Genomic DNA, 18,982 nt, shown 5'->3' on the forward strand with positions numbered 1-18,982 from the left:
TAGCTGCCTGAAAATTGCATGCATGCACTTCAACCTCAAGCGGTCCTCAGGGAACCATCCAGTGTAGATTCCATGCGTGCCAGGCAGGCAGACCTATCACATTTCTTCAGGAAAATGCAGGTTGCCTCTCTCCTTCTTCAAAAGGCTGCTCCAGGAGGAAGATGACATCAGGTGATAAGAGCAGGCTGCCAAGCATGACCACGGGTCCTTCCAGTTGAATGAAATCCAAGCGGACAGCAGCACATCATAGATTATTCTCATTAAAAAAAAAAAACATATATATATATATATATATATATATATATATATATATATATATATAGTTCTTAAGATCCCCCCCAAAAGTTCTGGTTTAAGTTCCTTACCATTGTAACAAGTTTCCTTCCCAAACCATAACCTCTAAGACTTTAACTCAATAAGGACAGATTGTAATACAATTTAAAATGGATAACTTCTTTCCATTCATGGCTCCTCACCCCTCCCTACCCCAAGGGGTTACACTAGCAGTTCCGTCCTAAAACCATTCCAGTAACATGCTGGACTGAAACAAAAAAGGTGCAGTAGTTTGAGAGGTTGTAAAATTCCTCCACATTTATACATTGAGAGCTTGCTCCTTTCCTGATTTCCCTGAAGGTAAAGCAGATTCTTGAAAAATGAGCCCATCGCATCCAGTGGATCTTTCCAGATGCTAACTAAAAGCTAGAAAAAAATAAATAATAAAAAAAAAGATAGTGGGGAGTGGGGTGGGGTGGGGAAAAGCCCTAGTGGGACATTTGGGAGCTGCCAAGGCTTTTCAATAACACCACTAGAGGAATGTAAACGAAGCCGGCTGCTCCAGTCAGCTAAGGGACAAAGACAGGAAGTGAGTATTCCTCTCTCACACAAACACCAGGCTCTGCCACTGGAGAATAAACCTAGCCGTGGCTTCTCAGGTGGCCCCAAGAGCCACTGCTGAGGTGAAGGTCTGTTCTGAATTTTCAGCGTAAAGGACTCACTGAGTGGTCAGTCCAGGCTCCAGGCTCACTGTCCATCTCGTTCAACTGAGAGCCACTGAGGACAGGCACTGAGGCACCACTGCCCGGACCCTGGCTGAAGACTGGCTGCAGGGAGAGAGACACTGAGTGCCCAGCTTCCAGGCCACTGATCAGTGGGGCTTGGTTGAGCCACTGGCACTCTCGCAGCTTTTGCTCTACTTGGCCACAGGCCAGATCTTGGCAAGATGGAGGGTCCGAGATGGAGGCTCCTTCCTCCCCTTCCCCCCTACCCTGTCCCCCCTCCATTTATTTAGTCAAACTACCCTTCCTATTTGTTTGCTTCAGGTCACAAGTGCAGACCCACAGGAGAAGCAGAGGGACACTTACACGGGCACCCACTACTCACAAGTCCAATTTACAAGAGACTTCGCTTATTCAAGGCATGGGTTCTCAACACCGAGCTGCTACGACAGTTAGCCACAAAAGCCTTCTAATCACTACCTCTCTTCCTCTCCTTTCTGGCAGCTGAATGAGACAAGGCAAAGTGGACTTCAGCTCTTAGTAAACAAGATCTCATTATTGTAATTATTTTACAGCCAAACTGACTGAAGAAGGAGAAAATGACTCACCCCTGGGGACCTGTCAGGTCAAGGCCAATCCGAGAAATGCACGTCACCTTTTTGCTGGTTCTTTAAGTGGCTCCAATGACGGCAGGTCTGTCTTTTGAATGCTTTTCCTCTTTACTAAGAGGTAAAAGCCAGTGGGGCGGCTCTGTGTCTGGATCCAGGGAAAGTCTCTGAATATTTCCATAATTATCTTTGTATTACCAGGGATTTTACAAGCTGGACAGAAAAACTCGATTCCAGGCTCTGGCTTGACAATTCAAATTACATGAATTTTTAAAATTTTTTTCTTTAAGCATTTTGTATCACTGTCCAGCACTGATTTTCCCTCAGTTGATAGTGAACCTTTTTTTTTCTCTTAAGTTTTAAGATTATGCAATTTTTTCATTGAAAAGAGAAACTAGTTCATTGGAAGAAATGAGAAGCAAAGAACTGTATTCCCAGCCCTCTTACTAATAAGTGTATTTTTAAATAGAATTGGAAACAACATTCAGTACCTCAATTTTCCCAGGATTAATTTCCCAGGACCATCAAATAATTTTTTTTTTTTTTAATCAAGGAGCATTTCTGCCACTCCTAGGACCGGCCCGACAATGGGGTTAATTGCACTGGAGGTCCACCCCTTGCATCCTTGGAAAACTGGTGCCTCCCAGAGACTCTCGCCATATCCACGCTGCATTAGCTTTGCTGGTGTGAGAGATAAGCCTAGGAATCCCCCGGGCTTACACCAATGGGTTAACAAAGCATAAAGAAATACAAAGCCATAAAATGCTCACACCCAAGTTTGGGTAAACCAGACTGGCACCCCAAGAATACGGGGGTGCAAAGACACCCCAAGAATAGGGAGGTGCAAAGGCACCCCAAAATAGAGAGGGGGTGCAGAACCCCCAAAATAGAGAGGGAGAGGCAAAGGCCTAAAATAGGAACAGGCGCAAATGTGCCCAATACATAGGTATATGAAATAAACAAGATTAGATATTCAGGGGGAAGCACCCCCAATTTAGTACTGTAGCAGAAAAGCTGCTTTCACAGGAGGATATAGGTATATGAAATAAACAAGATTAGATATTCAGGGGGAAGCACCCCCAATTTAGTACTGTAGCAGAAAAGCTGCTTTCACAGGAGGATAGGGCCAGGTTAGGTAAACTGGTGAATTGGACTATGGATGGCTGCGCTGCAGGCAAAGCAGCCCAGAGCGGAGATGGTTAAAAAAAGAAAAGGTGCCTTGTCAACCCTCAGGTTATTTCCCCTGTCTGTCTGGTCCCTAGGCTAGCTAAGATAAACAGAGGTGCTGCCTAATGTCCGCTGTAAACAACTCTCCTCCCAACTGCCTGGCGCCCAGATTTCCTTTTGTATTAACCCAAACCCCTAACCCCGAATATCCTCAAGACCCCCTTTCCCTCAGATCCACAAGTTAATGTTCACAAATTCATTGTCCCTTTGTGCACGTCCATCACCATGTTTGTAAGCCTTCTGATCCTAATAAAAATGGGGCAAGGACCCTTATTTGGGGCTCTTGTCTTTTCCCGGACATTAGCCATCTCTCGCTTTCAATCCTGCGTCCCGCTCTTTTGCTAGACAAGAGGGAACGTTAGACCCAGAGTCTACGACATGCTGGTGCCCCCATAGTGAAGGTGTGAACACTTCCACCAAGAGCAATGCACGCCACCTTGGGCAACAGGCGGGAAGCTCAGCTGTCAAGAAACTCCTCCTTTTCTTGGATGGGAAACTGCCTCTGTCACCTCCCACCCATCACCCTCATTTTACTCCTTGGGCCATTCAAGGATTAGCTTCCTGCTTCTCCAGCTTGCATTTCCTTACAGACATCCCTATTTTTTCCCTAGGTAACCACTTCTCTTAAGCATGGCTCAGTCCTCAAGGCTGGTGCACTCTGCCCACCTGGAAACATGGCTGTGAAGGGAGAGAGGGTGGCTACCTCCCAGGCCAGTCTCTTTTGACATTTCAAAAGTATGTGTCTTGGGGCACCTGGGTGGCTCAGCCAGTTAAGCAACCAACTTCAGCTCAGGTCATGATCTCAAGGTTCATGGGTTCAAGCCCCACATCTGGCTCTGTGTTGACAGTTCAGCTCCTGGAGCCTACTTCAGATTCTATGTCTCCCTCTCTCTCTATCCCTCTCCCCTCTCCCCTTGTGCTCTCTCTCTCTCTCTCTCAAAAATAAACTTGAAAAAAAATTTTTTTTAAAAAGTATGTCTTCTCAGCCTCCTTACTTGAAAAGCTCCACATGTTAAGTGGTAACACCCTGCAGTGATTTCACACCTACAATGAGGAAGCCTTGTAAGCTGCATTAGCTCCTAAGACAAAGGAGGCCATGGACAGGGAGCCACACACTCCAGGTCTTCCTCAGGGTTTACCTGTCAACCTGTGAGCATCTGAGCTTAGACCTTTCTTTCCTAAGCCTCTCTGGCCATGATGCTAAAAAGTATATGGTGGTGAATTTTGTGTAGATGGTTAATTTTAATTTGATAACCTGACAGCTCTTGAATTGAGTCAACACTGCAGATACAATAGATTAAGTGATACACTTTTTAAAAAATTTTGAATTAACTCTCTCCAGAGATGCTGAGTCAAGAATCTATGGCCATGTCGTTTATTAGAGGTGCCTTTAAGAAACACTGGTTGGGGAGGGGAAGTGATATGGGGAAGAAGGGCAGCCAATACAAAGTGCATGACCAACTACTGGGCAACTGGACTTCAACTCTTCTGGGGAGCTCTGGAAGTCGGTATAGACCATGCCCCAGAGTAGTTCCAACAGAAGAACAAGGGAGCTGAGGAAATGTCCAACTGCCCGCAGGAAGCCTTAATTCACCAGCATTTCCATCATGCCACTAGTGTGTGTAGAATGGGCTCCAGTGGCCAAAGAGAGCCTTAGGCAAAGTTGGCAGTGGAAAATCAGGCCAGCACCCATGGAAATGTTAAGTACCCAAGGGATTTGGGAAGGGCTTGACAGTGGCTGCTACAACTGGCAACTTTTTAAAAATCAGGACATTTTGCATAAAATGTAGATATGTAGCTTCTCTGGTCACACCGGGCTATCATTCCAGCATAACCCAAACTGGTTGACTCTGAGTGTTCTCTTCAGATGAGATATAAGCTCTTCCAGTTCACCAGTGCCCATGGATCTGCTCACGTCATTCAGATACCCTGCTTGAGCCACCCACACCCCTTGTAGAACACCTGCCCTGCCCACGTTGTGCCTGATATGCAACGTGAGTGATTCTGCCCATGCCATCCCCTCAGCTGATTGGACCAGCAAAGTTAAAATTGACCATTCTAAGATGAAGTAGAATCCTCTACTTCAAGATTTTGAGCTGAGAGTCACAAGGTAGGTGCTCATGCCTGAGAGCTGGTTTTGGAGCCATATGGGAAACTTGTTAGAAATAATGAAAATAATTTATGGGAAACATACATCCTGAGTGAGCAGATATGAGGGGCTACTGGTCCACAGTGAGCCAGGAGGGGTGAATGCACATGTGTAAAGGAGCATCTTGAGTCTTGGCCTCAGACCGCTGGCCTTATAGCTTCCACCAGGCCAAGGTTCAACTCATCTTGTATCCTGACAATAAATAATCCTTTTTTTTTCTTTTAGTAGTTTGGGTGGATTTATGTTCCTTTCCATCAAATATGTTTTGACCAGCATGCTTCAGAAAGACAATCATGAGTTCTCAGAAGCAAGTATAGTTTTAAAATATTTTTTAGCATCTTACCAAATGTTTAATTCAAAGATCTTGGAATAAAGCACACGCCGATAAAGACAAACTCCTGTCAAACCACAGCAGAACTTAATGATGTCACATCTGATGGGGATTGATTTTTTTAATGTTTTTTTTTTTTTATTTTTTGAGAGAGAGAGAGAGAGAGAGAGAGAGAGACAGAGCATGAGTGGGGCAGGGGCAGAGAGAGAGGGAGGCACAGAATCCAGAGCAGGCTCCAGGCTCTGAGCTGTCAGCACAGAGCCTGACGTGGGGTTCAAACCCATGAACCGCGAGATCATGACCTGAGCCAAAGTCAGACACTTAACCAACAGAGCTACCCAGGTGACCCAATGGGGATTTTTTATATGAATACAGGAGAGGGACACCTTTGGCCATCTAAAGGAAGATGCTTCAATTTCGGGGTGAAAAGGACAAACAAAAGGTACATTTCTACTTCTTTCATCAACACTGCAAAGTTGCATGGAAGCTTTGCTGGGTGTTTACCTCTATTTTTTCTTAATTTATGTTCCTCAGTTGAATAAAATGGAATGGATGCAGCTTTCTGCTCATGAGAGAGAGTTGTGGATCGTTGTAAAGATGTTTTTACACTGTTATTTTAATCCAGACTTTGTGTCTTCAAGGAAGTTTTAACTCAATGTTTAAAACACACAAATATTTCCATTGGAATTATACCAATATTGATCATTTTCATGGAGAAAATATTTTCTGGAGCATACTTCGTTAAACCATCTCAAGTCCTTGGTTAGTTTCTTACACAGTGCAGTTAAACTGTTTTCAAACTTTCTTTAGTTCTTTTTAATTTTGTACCTTTTTTCTTTCCGGATGTAAGAATTTAAAGCTAGTAAATATTATATGTTTTGTTCCAAAGATTTATCATCTTAGTTTTTATGCCTGGATCTATGACCCATCTGAAATTAATTTTTGTGTACGGCTTGAGGTAAGGGGTTGGGAGTCTTTATTTCTCCATACAGATACACATTTAACTTTAATTTTAAAGAAAATAGTTTTTAGAGATGAATTCTGCTCTTTGTAAACTTTACATCAAAGATGTGATTGAGTAAACAGAATTTTGTCTTCATGAAACTACTGTGTAACATTCCTGCCCTGTAAGGTGGTGGTAATTGTTTTCATTATTTCTATCAAGTACTAAATTTTCCGTATTAAATTTTGACTATACTTTCTACAAGATTATTTGATGAGTCTGCACATTTTTAGACAATAAAGTTTTCTTCTGCCAGTGCAATTTTTCTCATACCAAGGTTTTTTCTTTCCACTTTCAAAAATTCCAAACAAATGCAATTCACCAGTCAGGTTTGGATCAATCACAAATGATGTTCAGTGAGGCTTCACCTATTTCATTATGAATTGGTTACAATACTGATATTTTGTATTTCTTAGATAATCAGTGAGAAAAGTGGAAGCAATAATCCTCAGGCACTCATGGAATACTCTGTTGCTCAGCAATCGACTACTGTCATTCCAAACTCAATGTTCTTTATTCTTCTAATATGTTTTGTTTTGTTCACTAGCAGCTTCCGTGGTTAGGGGACCAAAGAGAAGAACATACACACGGTCTAAATGGTTACATAATGTCCTCTTTAAGAAAGTAGTCTCAGGGGCACCTGGGTGGCTCAGTTGATTAAGCTTCCGACTTCAGCTCAGGTCATGATCTCACGGTTTGTGAGTTCGAAGCCTGCGTCAGGCTCTGTGCTGACAGCTCAGAGCCTGGAGCCTGCTTCGGATTCTGTGTCTCCCTCTCTCTCTGTGCCTCCCCAGCTCACACTCTGTCTCTCTCTCTCTCTCTCAAAAATAAATAAACATCATGAAAAGATGCTCAATGTCACTCCTCATCAGGGAAATACAAATCAAAACCACACTGAGATACCACCTTACGCCGGTCAGAGAAACTAAAATGAACAAATCAGAAGACTGTAGATGCTGGAGAGGATGTGGAGAAATGGGAACCCTCTCGCACTGTTGGTGGGAATGCAAACTGGTGCAGCCACTCTGGAAAACAGTGTGGAGGTTCCTCAAAAAATTAAAACTAGATTACCCTATGACCCAGCAATAGCACTGCTAGGAATTTACGCAAGGGATATAGCAGTGCTGATGCACAGGGGCACTTGTACCCCAATGTTTATAGCAGTACTTTCAACAATAGCCAAATTATGCAAAGAGCCTAAATGTCCATCAACTGATGAATGGATAAAGAAATTGTGGTTTATATACACAATGGAATACTACTTGGCAATGAGAAAGAATGAAATCTGGCCTTTTGTAGCAACGTGGATGGAACTGGAGAGTGTTATGCTAAGTGAAATAAGTCATACAGAGAAAGACAGATACCATATGTTTTCACTCTTATGTGGATCCTGAGAAACTTAACAGAAGACCATGGGGGAGGAGAAGGGGAAAAAAAAATTAGAGAGGGAGAGAGACAAACTATAAGAGATTCTTAAAAACTGAGAACAAACTGAGGGTTGATGGGGATGGGGGAGAGGAGAAAGTGGGTGATGGGCATTGAGGAGGGCACCTGTTGGGAAGACCACTGGGTGTGGTATGGAAACGAATTTGACAATAAATTATATTTAATATAAAAATTTTTTTAAAAGAAAGTAAGTCTCATGTTGTGTTCTTGTCACAATAAAATAAAATAGTCCTAGATTAAAACGTCATGACAACCACCTCTGAAGCACAAAAAGCGGGACACCATCCCTACAGAGATTAAACTAGCCCCTAGGGAATAATTGCCTAGAATTTCATGTACTAATTTGCTTCTTTTCCCTTCATTTTGATCCTGTATGTGTTGACATCTTTCCAAATTTTCCACTTCACCATTAGGATATCTACCTTCCCTTTAAACAGGGATGTGCTAGAAAATACTTAACAACTGGCTTTCTGGGGAATAAAAGCCCCAAATTTTAGCAGTTGCCTATTTTATGGGATAAATACTCTCATCATGAATAATTTCAGGCTACCAACAGGACATCAACAAATTTGCAAAATTGATGAAAATCTAACTATCAGCTCTACTGAGTGAGGGTAGGGGTGACTCCAGTTCATGACTCATTTAATCTACCCATTCGAAACCCCAACGTCTCTGAAGAGGTTGCTTTGATTTGATTCTTTTTACACCAAGGTAATACAAGATAGCAAAGTAAGAAACTAGATCTCTAGACTGAAAGCAATGCTTTAGCCATGAAACCACATTATTTGTTCCTAGTAAGACCTGAAATATGTTTGGCTATCATCTCAACCAAGTTGAGTGATCCCATCAGGAAAACCTGAAGGAAGCCATATGTTCAGTCTATTATTTGAGACTCCGTAGGTTCTATTTCTTTACAGGTTGAAGAGGAGGAGAAGAAAAGATCTTCCTTTTGCCCATCAGACATTGGGGATCCCATCTGCCTTATTCAGAGGAGTAGCTCCAATACTCAACACAGTGCCTGGCACATCTGTGCTCAATAAGTGTCTCTGGGATAAGTAAGTGCATGAGATTTTACAGAGAAGCCATCAAGGCTGAAAGGAAGGGCTTTTAAGGAATGGCTTCATCAAAAGTGTAAGATAATAGGAAGAACTATAACTTCGAGAATGACAAAATAAGATATAAACTTCAAGAATGACAAGAACTGTAACTTTGAGAATGACAAGATAGCTTGCTGTCAATCCACATAACATGCTGGGAAAAAACATTCTTTATACCACTTTGAAACACAAGGACGTTTAATCCACATTTTCTTTCTGTTGTTGGATTTCTCCTATAGGGTCTATGATCTGGAGGCCTTTCCTCTCTATCATATAGAGACTCACTTTGTTCTCTGCAATTACCTAGCCAATCATGTTTCTTGGCTCTTTCATTTTTGCACAAATCAGAATTCTAGAGGTCTCCAGGTGTGTGTCCACACCATTGTATCTTCATTGGAGACCACAAAACAAAAAATTCACCAGAACAGATGCAAAACTCCCAATAAAATATAACTGGCTGAGCAAATGGACTTCTCTGTGTTTGTGCATGTACCTACATCCATGTGTTATGGGGATTAGAGTCTGAAAATTCCCATCCTTGCTTTTAAGTGCATTGGAGAACAGTTGAGCCTCTGGAGAATATTATCCTTCTATGCTTGCAGATTCCATGTGGGATGGTCAGCAGAAGCACAACATCCAATATCAAAATAAAAAAAAAATACCACAACACCTCTATACATTGTGAATGCCCAATTACCATGTATGAATACCATCTTACAGCCACTATCCAGAAATTATCAAGGATGATGCATAAAGAAACAGCTGCTCTCCAAAATAGTTAATATTTTATGTGTCTACAAAAGAGTTGTGGAAATTCACATAAGCTCTCATAGTAAGGCTGTCAATGATATCTGTTGCCATCACCAATGAGGTGGTTTGTGTCAGAAAACAGTGCCTTTGCAGTTCAGGCATGTTTTAGTCTCTCTTGGTTGACCAACGGCATTCATGTCTTTTGCTGGGAGAGACAAGTACATATGACTGGGGCATTTTACAAATCCAATCTCATATTACTACCAAACTACCAAGTAGTTTCCGCTAGGCTCTGCAGGCTCCCTTTGAAACACAGGGTTTTCCTCACTATGGTCTACCCAAATCCTATCCTCTTGTGCAGGTGTCTGACCCATGCTTATGGCAGCCATGGTTATTATGGGGGCCAAGAGGGGAAGGGAAGCAGTTGGATTTCCCCTTTTCCATTGGGAGTATTTGAAGGTAGCACAAACATACATCTGAGGGAGACTGCTTTGGGTCATAATAATGATGATCTTGGAGTCAGACTTCTAGAAAAAGAAGATCAAAGAATGCAGGGTCAAATAAGCCTGTGGATCCACCTTAGTGGATAGTGGAGGCACTGAGCCATTGACCTTGTCTGGACTCTCATGCCTCACAAGGGGATGCTAGGTAGGCATGAATACTTTCAGGGCCTGGGGCAAGAAGACAAATGGAGGCTGACATTATTTATGTCTGAATTTTTTTAAATTATAAATCAAGATTACAAACTGTGTTCTATTCTCTTACCAAGACAAACTGTGTTCTATTCTCTTTCCAAGGACTTGGAAGGTCAGGTTTCCATTTAAAATTTTCACTCTTGGGCCACCTGCGTGGCTCAGTCAGTTAAGCATCTGACTTCAGCTCAGGTCTTGATCTCACGGTCTGTGGGCTTGAGCCCCGCATCAAGCCCTGTGCTGACAGCTCAGAGCCTGGAACCTGCTTAGGATTCTGTGTCTCCCTCTCTCTCTGCCTCTCCCCTGCTCTTGCTCTGTCTCTCTTTCATTCTCTTTCTCTCTCTTTTTAAAGTGTTTATTTATTTTGAGAGAGAGAGAGTATGTGCATGCATAAGTGGAGGAGGGGCAGAGAGAGAGGGAGAGAGGAATCCCCTCTCACTCTGTCAAAAATAAATAAACATTTAAAAAAATGTCTAAATATTCAGACTCTTCAGTGTTCTGCGCTGAACGGGACACATGGGGCATCCAGAACCTATCCCATGGCTTGTCACTCTACTCTTCTGTCTTGACAGCTCTGTGGACACACCAGCCTTCCTGTCCAACTGTCACCTCAGATTCTGCCCACAAAACTTCCAGCCTGTGTGGGCTATGCCACCAGGCCTGGGACATGTGGGCAGGGATTCCAGAGTGCTGTGCATCTGGAACAATAAGGGAAGAGAAATGCAGGGTCCAGAATGGCATAACCCCTGCCTCCATGGACCTCTTCTTCCATGGGGAGTGATGAGGCTGAGTGGGATGAAGTACATAGCCCAGGGCAGTGTCCTCTCTTGCCTAGGTCTTAGGGCAGGTTGGATCATCTTAGGGCCCATGAGAGAATAGACAAAGGTTCCACTACTGGTTTGGTTTTCTCCCATCCTCACCTGGACTTGGTTTGCAGAAGTGTAAGGTTCAGTCCCAAGTGGCCCTAGTTATACCCTGGTGGTACTGGGGAAGAGAGACAGGTTTGGATCCAACAGCCCTAAGACGTCCTAATTCCTCTCGAGCTCTTAATTCCAGTTCAAGAGGCCATGCTCTCTCCTTAAAAGCATTCTGGCTATTGTACTCCTTCCTCCACCTTCTCTCCTCCTTTGGCTCTTCGAAAACACCACAGCCCCTTACTCTGGGTCTGCCGTCTTGGACTCCTCCTCCAATCCTATCTCAATCCTAAACCAGCTGCCTTTACCCTGCCAGCATCATCATCTTAGAGGTCAAAACACACTGAGTAAGCACTGAAAAACACTTCAGCCCTGTGTCTTAGATCAAGCCCCCAAATGCATGCTTGTTTTAGGTCTGAGGATATATTATGACCTTCTCCAATCAGCTTCTACTGACCTCAAGTTACTGCAGATAATAGGAAACTGCATAACATGCCTTAGAATCACCCCAAAGCTGATTATCTTGGCAAAACAAGGTCTCCATCTTTTGGGTATCTGTAATAGGTCTCCAGCAAAAAAAAGGAGACAAGAGGTTAATGCTTTTATCTCCCCGAAGACCTTACCCTCTTGCTTATTACCCTTGAACACTAAAAAGTATTTTTGTAAAAGTCAGGAAAGATAGTTTGTATCTGCTTCAATGCTGGGCCAAACCATCGTTCTCATAGTCTCCATTGGCCTAACCCAAATGGTAGGGTCTGGATATAACAGAGCTAATGCCCCATGATCATGGAGATAGTGACCCAGTTGGCATATGGCACTTTGATTTTCAAAAGGCTTTTACTTGTATATCCCTATTTTCTTTGCCTGTTAGAGCATCTTATGTTACATGGCATTTTTTTTGAACTATTTACTTATTTATTATTTATTTTTGAAGGAGAGAGAGAGCAGGGGAGGGACAGAGAGAGAATCCCAAGCAGGTTCCACACTGTCAGTATAGAGCCAGATACAGGGCTTGAACTCACATACCATGAGACCATGACCTGAGCAGAAAAGAAGAGTCAGATGCTTAAGTGACTGAGCTACCCAGGCACCCTAAATGGCACTTCTATGTGCAAATGTGAGGCTCCCCTACAGCTGGAAGGTTCTATTTTTTTTTAATGTTTATTTATTTTTGAGAGAGAAAGCTAGAGAGCAAGCAGGGGATGGGCAGAGAAAAAGGGAGACAGAATCCCAAGCAGGCTCTGTGCTGCCAGCACAGAACCTAATGTGGGGCTTGAACTCTAAAACCATGACATCATGACCTGAGCTGAAACCAAGAGAAGGATGCTTAAATGACTGAGCCACCCAGGTACCCCACTTCTATTTTTTTTAAGTTTATTTATTTTGAGAGAGAAAGGGAAAGAGAGGGTGAGGAGCAGAGAGAGAGAGAGAGAGAGAGAGAGAGAGAGAGAGAGAGAGAATATCCCAAGCAAATACCGCACCGGGTCTCAAATCCATGAATCGTGAGATCATGACCTGAGCCAAAACCAAAGCTTTCTCCAGGAACCAAAGGCTTTGTTTTCTCATTTAGGACTTGAGTGTTTACTTTTCTTTCCTGCTCCCTGTTTCTGATTAATTTCTATCCCCTTTATTAGTTCAGGGAGGTGTACAAAGAGAGTAGACAGAAGTCAAATCATTCAGTTGGCAGACTTGTGCATGATTTCTGGATTGCAGCTATGTATTTCGTATGGTTCCAATTTAGAAACAAAACAAAGCAAAACAAAACCCAATCTTGAGTCTTCTTCCTGCTTTCCTACCTGTTTTTCTGAACTCCGAAATACTTGTCTACAAAAAAGTAAAGAAAGAATCACTCATTCTTGGTTTCTTTCTCTGAAATGCAGCTCTGAATATTGAATGCTGACTTTCCACTTAACATTCCTTTCCTCTGAAGTCCCCGCTCCCCTCTGCTAATGAGGGCACCAGGCTTGAAAACTTGCTTGACTCGGCCCATCAATCACTGCACAGTTTTGCAGAGTCTTCTGGCCGAAACGGCTGTCATCTCCCTTCCCATTCTCCACAACCACTTAGACCTTGGGCGGCGGCAGCCTTAATGGTTTCAGCAGCTCCCTAATGTCTGTGCGCCCCCGCTGCTGCGTCTGCTCCAATTCACGCGGCCCAAACATGCCACACCAAAGGGACCGTCCTTTCCCAGCTTCCTGCTTCCCTGTCCCTGTCCCTCGCAGCACAGTTTTTAGAATTGAATATCCATATTCCTGGTTAGGTATTCAGGGTCCCTTTTTGATCTGTTTCCAATCCAATTTTCCAATCTCAGCAGTGACATGTGTGTAGGTTGGCACTGCCCCCTCCAGAGCACAGATCTCAGAGATCCCACCCGAGTGGAGACAGAGAACATTCCTGACTAGCTTCGGCCTACCCTGGGTGAGTATTTTTCCAGGCATTCTGTCACTGCCCACCACACTGCCCAACCTAGACCAGTGAGCTGAAAGTGGCCTAAATTGGCAATCCCAGGTAGGTAAGATTCTGAAGCCACATCATGCACGGTGCACCGATACTCATCAGCAATAGTGACTTGCCTCACTTTGACCCTGCTCCCTTATCTGTCAGGTGGGAGAACTCCGAGGTGCCCACTCTACACTGTTTCCCAGGACTATCTCATGAGATGGGGCTTCAGGTGCCCCAGTGGGGGCTGGCTTATCAGTTAGTGGCTGCCTTTTCTTCTCACTTCCAAACCTGCCAACAGCATCCCCCTTACCTCCCAAAAAACTATTTGCACTTGAAGCCTTATCTCAGGGTCTGGGTACACACATCTAGTGTGGACAGCAGGATAATCATGGACAATCATGGACTGATGCAAACATGAACACACACACACACACACACACACACACACACACACCACGCAGACAAAAAAACATGCACACATTTGCTAAATAACACACTTTAAGGACTGCTTTCCCTCCCCTCTCTCCTGTCCCTACTTTTCTACTGGCATTCCCTGAGATCATCTCCCAGTAAATGGTATGGAATTTCTGTTTGTGAGCCTGGTTCACTGCTTGTCTAAAGAATCCTGCTCAACTAGTACTGAATTTATAATTAATGGGAACATTTTTGTCAGTATAAAATCCAGGAAAAAATGCATAAACATATTTTGAATAAATGTTGTGTGTCCCTGTAAACAACCACTATCCTTTGTGAACATAACTAACATTATCCAGTTAAGAGTAATGAAAAAAAGGGGCGCCTGGGTGGCTCAGTTGGTTAAGTGACCAACTTTTCAGCTCAGGTCATGAGCTCACAGTTCATGAGATTGAGCCTGCATTAGGCTCCGTGCTGATAGCATGGAGCCTGCTTGGGATTCTCTCTCTCTCTCTGCCCTTCTCCTGCTCATTCATTCTCATTCTCTTCTCATTCTCTCTCTCTCTCTCTCTCTCTCTCTCTCTCTCAAAATAAATAAATAGAACTTTAAAAAGAGTAATAAAAAAAATGAAAGGCTTATTTTTAAATTGTTGCAAATTTCCAACAATTAAAAGACTTGTTACAGAGGGTGTGATTTTTATCGACACAAAAATCTTCCTTTCTTTTTTTTTTCCAAAATACATGCAAAGACTAAGAAGTGTCACCAAATGATTTATCCTCTCGAGATCCCCATGCACCTTGGTCTGGCTCTGCTACCACCTGACCACAATTAAAGCTTTTAAGAAACTCCTATTTTTCTCATCCTAATCCCTTGCTTGTTTCCCCGTGGTCACCAGCAATTAACCCAGCAATATAAATGGGCTCTTGAATCAGTGAGCAGCTTTCATGTTATAAGTAACAGAAAATCCAATTCAAATTGATTTAAAAATAAACAGTAATGTCTCCTTACAGATTGCTCATTAACTGCGTAAGAAATGATAGTAACTGTACAGTGGAGAAACTACATAAGACCTTGACCGGCTGATCAAAGTTCAGATCCCCAGTGCGGGTAGACAGATGCTACATTCGTCCTGACCCGATGCCCCAGGGATACAATGTCAGTTATAGCGTATTCCAACAGAAGGTGTGGAACCTGAATCCAGTCATAAGGAAACATCACACACACCCCACCAACTGAGGGACACTACATAAAAAACCCAGATTCTGCACAAATATCAATGTCATGCAAGACAAAGAAAGGCTGAAAAGTTGTTCCAGGTTAAAAAGACCTGAACCTCTAAAAAAACACATGATCTTTGATTGGAGAAAGAAACAAGCTATATAGAGAGGCCATTATTGGGAACATTTAAAAATTAGTATCTTAGCCTGGGTGGCTCAGTCAGCTAAGTGTCCAACTTCGGCTCTGGTCATGATCTCATGGTTTGTGGATTTGAGTCCTGTGTTGGGCTCCATGCTAAGTGTAGATCCTGCTTGGGATTCTCTCTCTCTCCCTCTCTCTCTGCCTCTCCCCACTCACACTTTCTCTTTATCTTTCTCTCTCTCTCTCAAATAAGTAAAAAATTAGTATCTGTAATTTCGATCAATGACTAAGCCTCAGTCTTGGCTGATAGGACTGTGGGGACGAAGAGAACACCCCTGTTCTTAAAAACGGCATACAGAAGTAGTAAGTGGTAAAGGTGTGTGATGTATACAACCTGATCTCAGGTACTGATACAGCCAAAGGGGCGAAAAGGTACAAATTGGTGAATCTGCATGAATGGTAAACACGAGTCCTCTGAACTCTCCTTGCAACTTTTAAGAAGTTTGGCCCATTTCAAAATAAAAACTTAAAAATCACTAGGCAGTACAAGTGATTAAGGGAGGTACTGAAGTCCCGCTTCAGGAAGCACAGGCCAGTCCCGTGGCCCCATGATTTTGACGAGGCCGTTTCCCTGGCTTTCTTCTGCTTCCAGGTTCTAGCTTCCTGGGGTCAGTGCTGTCCATGCTCAGTGTGCCCCGTGGTGGAAAGACAGCAGCAGCTCCTGTCTTCACAGCCCCACACCCACACATCCAGAGATAGGTCAAGCTCCCTTGGAAGAGTGAATGAGGGTCTTCTTTCCCAGAAATGCTTCCCTCAAGTTTGAGAAGCCCTTCTTGCTCTGACGCACAAAATCTAATCGGGATGAGACACCAACCCTGACATTTAGGATGTGAAGTCCAAGCTCTTTGATGTAACATATACTACACAGTCTTCCCCAACCTGACTCAAACCTTTATTCCCATTTCTGGCCCCGCCCACAAGCCCACTCTCATCTGCCACACCTTTGTATGTCTGTAACAGTCTCTCTGTTTAAAACACTCTCTACCACTCAAGACTCAGCCCAAAGATCACCTCCTCTTGTGCCACCTTCTCTGGCCCCCACCATTAAGCCTTTCCTTCTCTGCGTGCCACAGGGAACAGGCTCCCATGACATTCTAATTCCATGTTTCTATTTGTCACCAGAGGGCCCTGCATGTTCCCTAACATTTAGAGTGTGCCCAGTATATCTATAAAACACGGACAAGCACATAACATCTGCCCTGCTAACACCATGCTTCCTTGGCCTACTGAAAATCTACGGAAAATCTATCTGTGATAGAACTTAAAATGGCACTAGACATGAAAAAGAAGTCACTAAAATAAAATGTTATTCAATAAAATACATCTTAATTAGAATATTTTACTCTGTGAAAGAAAATTACCCTGTTATTCAAGCCACATGGAACCACTGAGAAACTCATAATTTAGCCAGTACGTGGAAAGTGCATATGTTCTAATTTCCTGTTTTTCTGTGAGAGGCCACTGTTCCAGCCTGGGTCAGGCAATGCATGGTTTGTGGCCTGGCACTTCAGCAGCCCTGGCTCAGAGAAAAGACTGGCTTTATCTTGCACGGGTAAGTGGGGAAAACTCAGAAAACCCACACTGCACAAATATTACATCACCAAACAGGGGAACAACCACACTCAGCAACCATCCTGGAGGCCCAGCTTGGTGTAGGTTCCTGTCGCAGAACTTAGTTCAGCTCTTTGAGCACCAGGATGCCTCATGCCAGACATGCAGACACTTCAGGCTGCTGATGCTGCCCTTTCCTGGGGCCACAAAAATGCTTTGCAGCTTAGAAAGCAGGCTGGCTCACCCAGCTGCCTGACATTTTCAGAGCAAACTCTGGAGCTATGGCCCAGGAGGGTCTCAATAGGCCCCCCTGGATTCATCCCTCATTTTTAGTCAAATCATGGCTCTAAAAAATCTCCCACTGCAGAGAAACCTGGGTGACACCACCATAACCAGCCAGCAGAGTTACCTGCCACGTGTGCCTCCTGATATCAGGCACTGGGGAGGACACATTACTTCTGTAGCATTCCCACCAAAAGCACATAACCTGAATCCATCTGTGAGGAACATCAGACATGCCAGACTGAGGGTCACTCTACAAAAACAATAGGCCTGAACTCTTCAAAAATGTCAAGGTCTTGAAAGACAAAGAAAGGCAGAGGATCCATTTCAGACTGAAAGACTCAAAAAAGAAATGACAGCTAAATGCAACTCACGATCCTGGACTGGATGCTGAGTCCAAAAAATAAAAAGTAAACTTGCTACAAATGGCATTCTTGGGGAATGGCATTCTTGGGGAAACTGGAATACGGACTGTAGATTAAAGTATTATTAAATGTCCTGAACTTGACAACTGTACTGTAGTGACATAAGAATATGCCCTTGTTTTAAGAAGTAAACACTGAAGTATTGAGGTACCTGAGTGGCTCAGTTGGTTAAGTGTCCAATTCTTGATCTCAGGTCAGGTCTTGATCTCACGGTCATGAGTTCAAGCCCCACACTGGGCTCCATGCTGGGCATGAAGCCTACTGAAAAACAAACAAAAAACACTGAAGCACTAAGAGACATGATCCATGCAACTTCTTCTCAAACCATTTAGAAAAAGGTGTGTGTGTATGCGTGTGTGTGTGCGTGTGTGTGTGTGTGTGTGTGTGTAGGAGAGAGAGAGAGAATGATAAAGTAAATGTGATAATATGTTAACAATTTACTAATCTGTATAAATGAAAGGCATACTTGATTCTTTGAACTATTTGCAACATTTTTTTTTAAGTTTATTTATTTTGAGAGACACAGAGACAATGTGAGTGGGGAGGGGCAGAGAGAGAGGGAGACAGAGAATGCCAACAGGCTCTGCATGGAGCCTGATGTGGGGCTCAAACCCACAAAACCATGACCTGATCTGAATCATGACCTGAGCTGAAACCAAGAGTCGGATGCTTAACCAACTCAGCCACCCAGGTGCCCCTGCAACATTTATTAAGTATGAAATTGCTTCAAATTTTAAAAACAGATTCCATTGTCTCGTTATACAAAATAAAATAAAACAAGATTCTCAGCAACAGTTTAATGTTTTTGCACATTAAAACTCCCCCAAGAAACATTGGGAAATGTGTAATTACACAGAGAAGACAAGAGAAAACTTTATTCCATCACTTGTACAAAATAAGTTTAGTCTGGCAGCAAATTTGACATTAGCGTTTTTTAGAGGTTTGAAATTTGATATAAAATGTATTTGTGGGTGTATGTCTTGTTAATCTGTTACGCAGTATTTAAGATCTACAACAAAGTTTAAAGATAGTATGGCACACCTCTGTACTCACAACCCCTTTAAATTCCTCACCCACCATAGCCTCTTTTCTATCTCAGGAGTCACAAAAATTCTACACTCAGTGTTCATCAGTCCCACATACCTCTCTATATGTTTGCTACCTATGTATTCTTTCATTGTATTTTTTAAAATGTAACTTTGAAAAAGAAATGTATTTATTTATTTTTTAGAGAGG

At 43.1% G+C, this 18,982-nt stretch overlaps 1 protein-coding gene across 7 annotated transcripts in view; it reads right to left on the reverse strand.

The window, feature by feature from the left end:
* Positions 1–18,982, reverse strand: part of RIN2 (Ras and Rab interactor 2) — a 224,515-nt gene that overhangs the window by 111,811 nt on the left and 93,722 nt on the right. The window contains exon 3 of one of the 7 annotated variants that reach the window (XM_058684765.1): positions 17,898–18,004. The exons of 2 other annotated variants lie outside the window; for them this stretch is intronic. Coding sequence is in view for 1 of the 5 variants with exons in the window: in XM_058684761.1 (XP_058540744.1) it covers positions 996–1,280 (285 nt within the window). In the remaining 4 variants the exon portion in view is untranslated. Of the gene's footprint in view, positions 1–995; positions 1,296–1,380; positions 1,401–1,603; positions 1,627–17,897; positions 18,008–18,982 lie in introns of those variants that run through there. 4 more of the 7 variants (XM_058684764.1, XM_058684766.1, XM_058684769.1 and 1 more) reach the window with 4 other exon arrangements.

Source organism: Neofelis nebulosa, chromosome 9, assembly GCF_028018385.1.
Source record: "Neofelis nebulosa isolate mNeoNeb1 chromosome 9, mNeoNeb1.pri, whole genome shotgun sequence".
Taxonomy (NCBI): domain Eukaryota; kingdom Metazoa; phylum Chordata; class Mammalia; order Carnivora; family Felidae; genus Neofelis; species Neofelis nebulosa.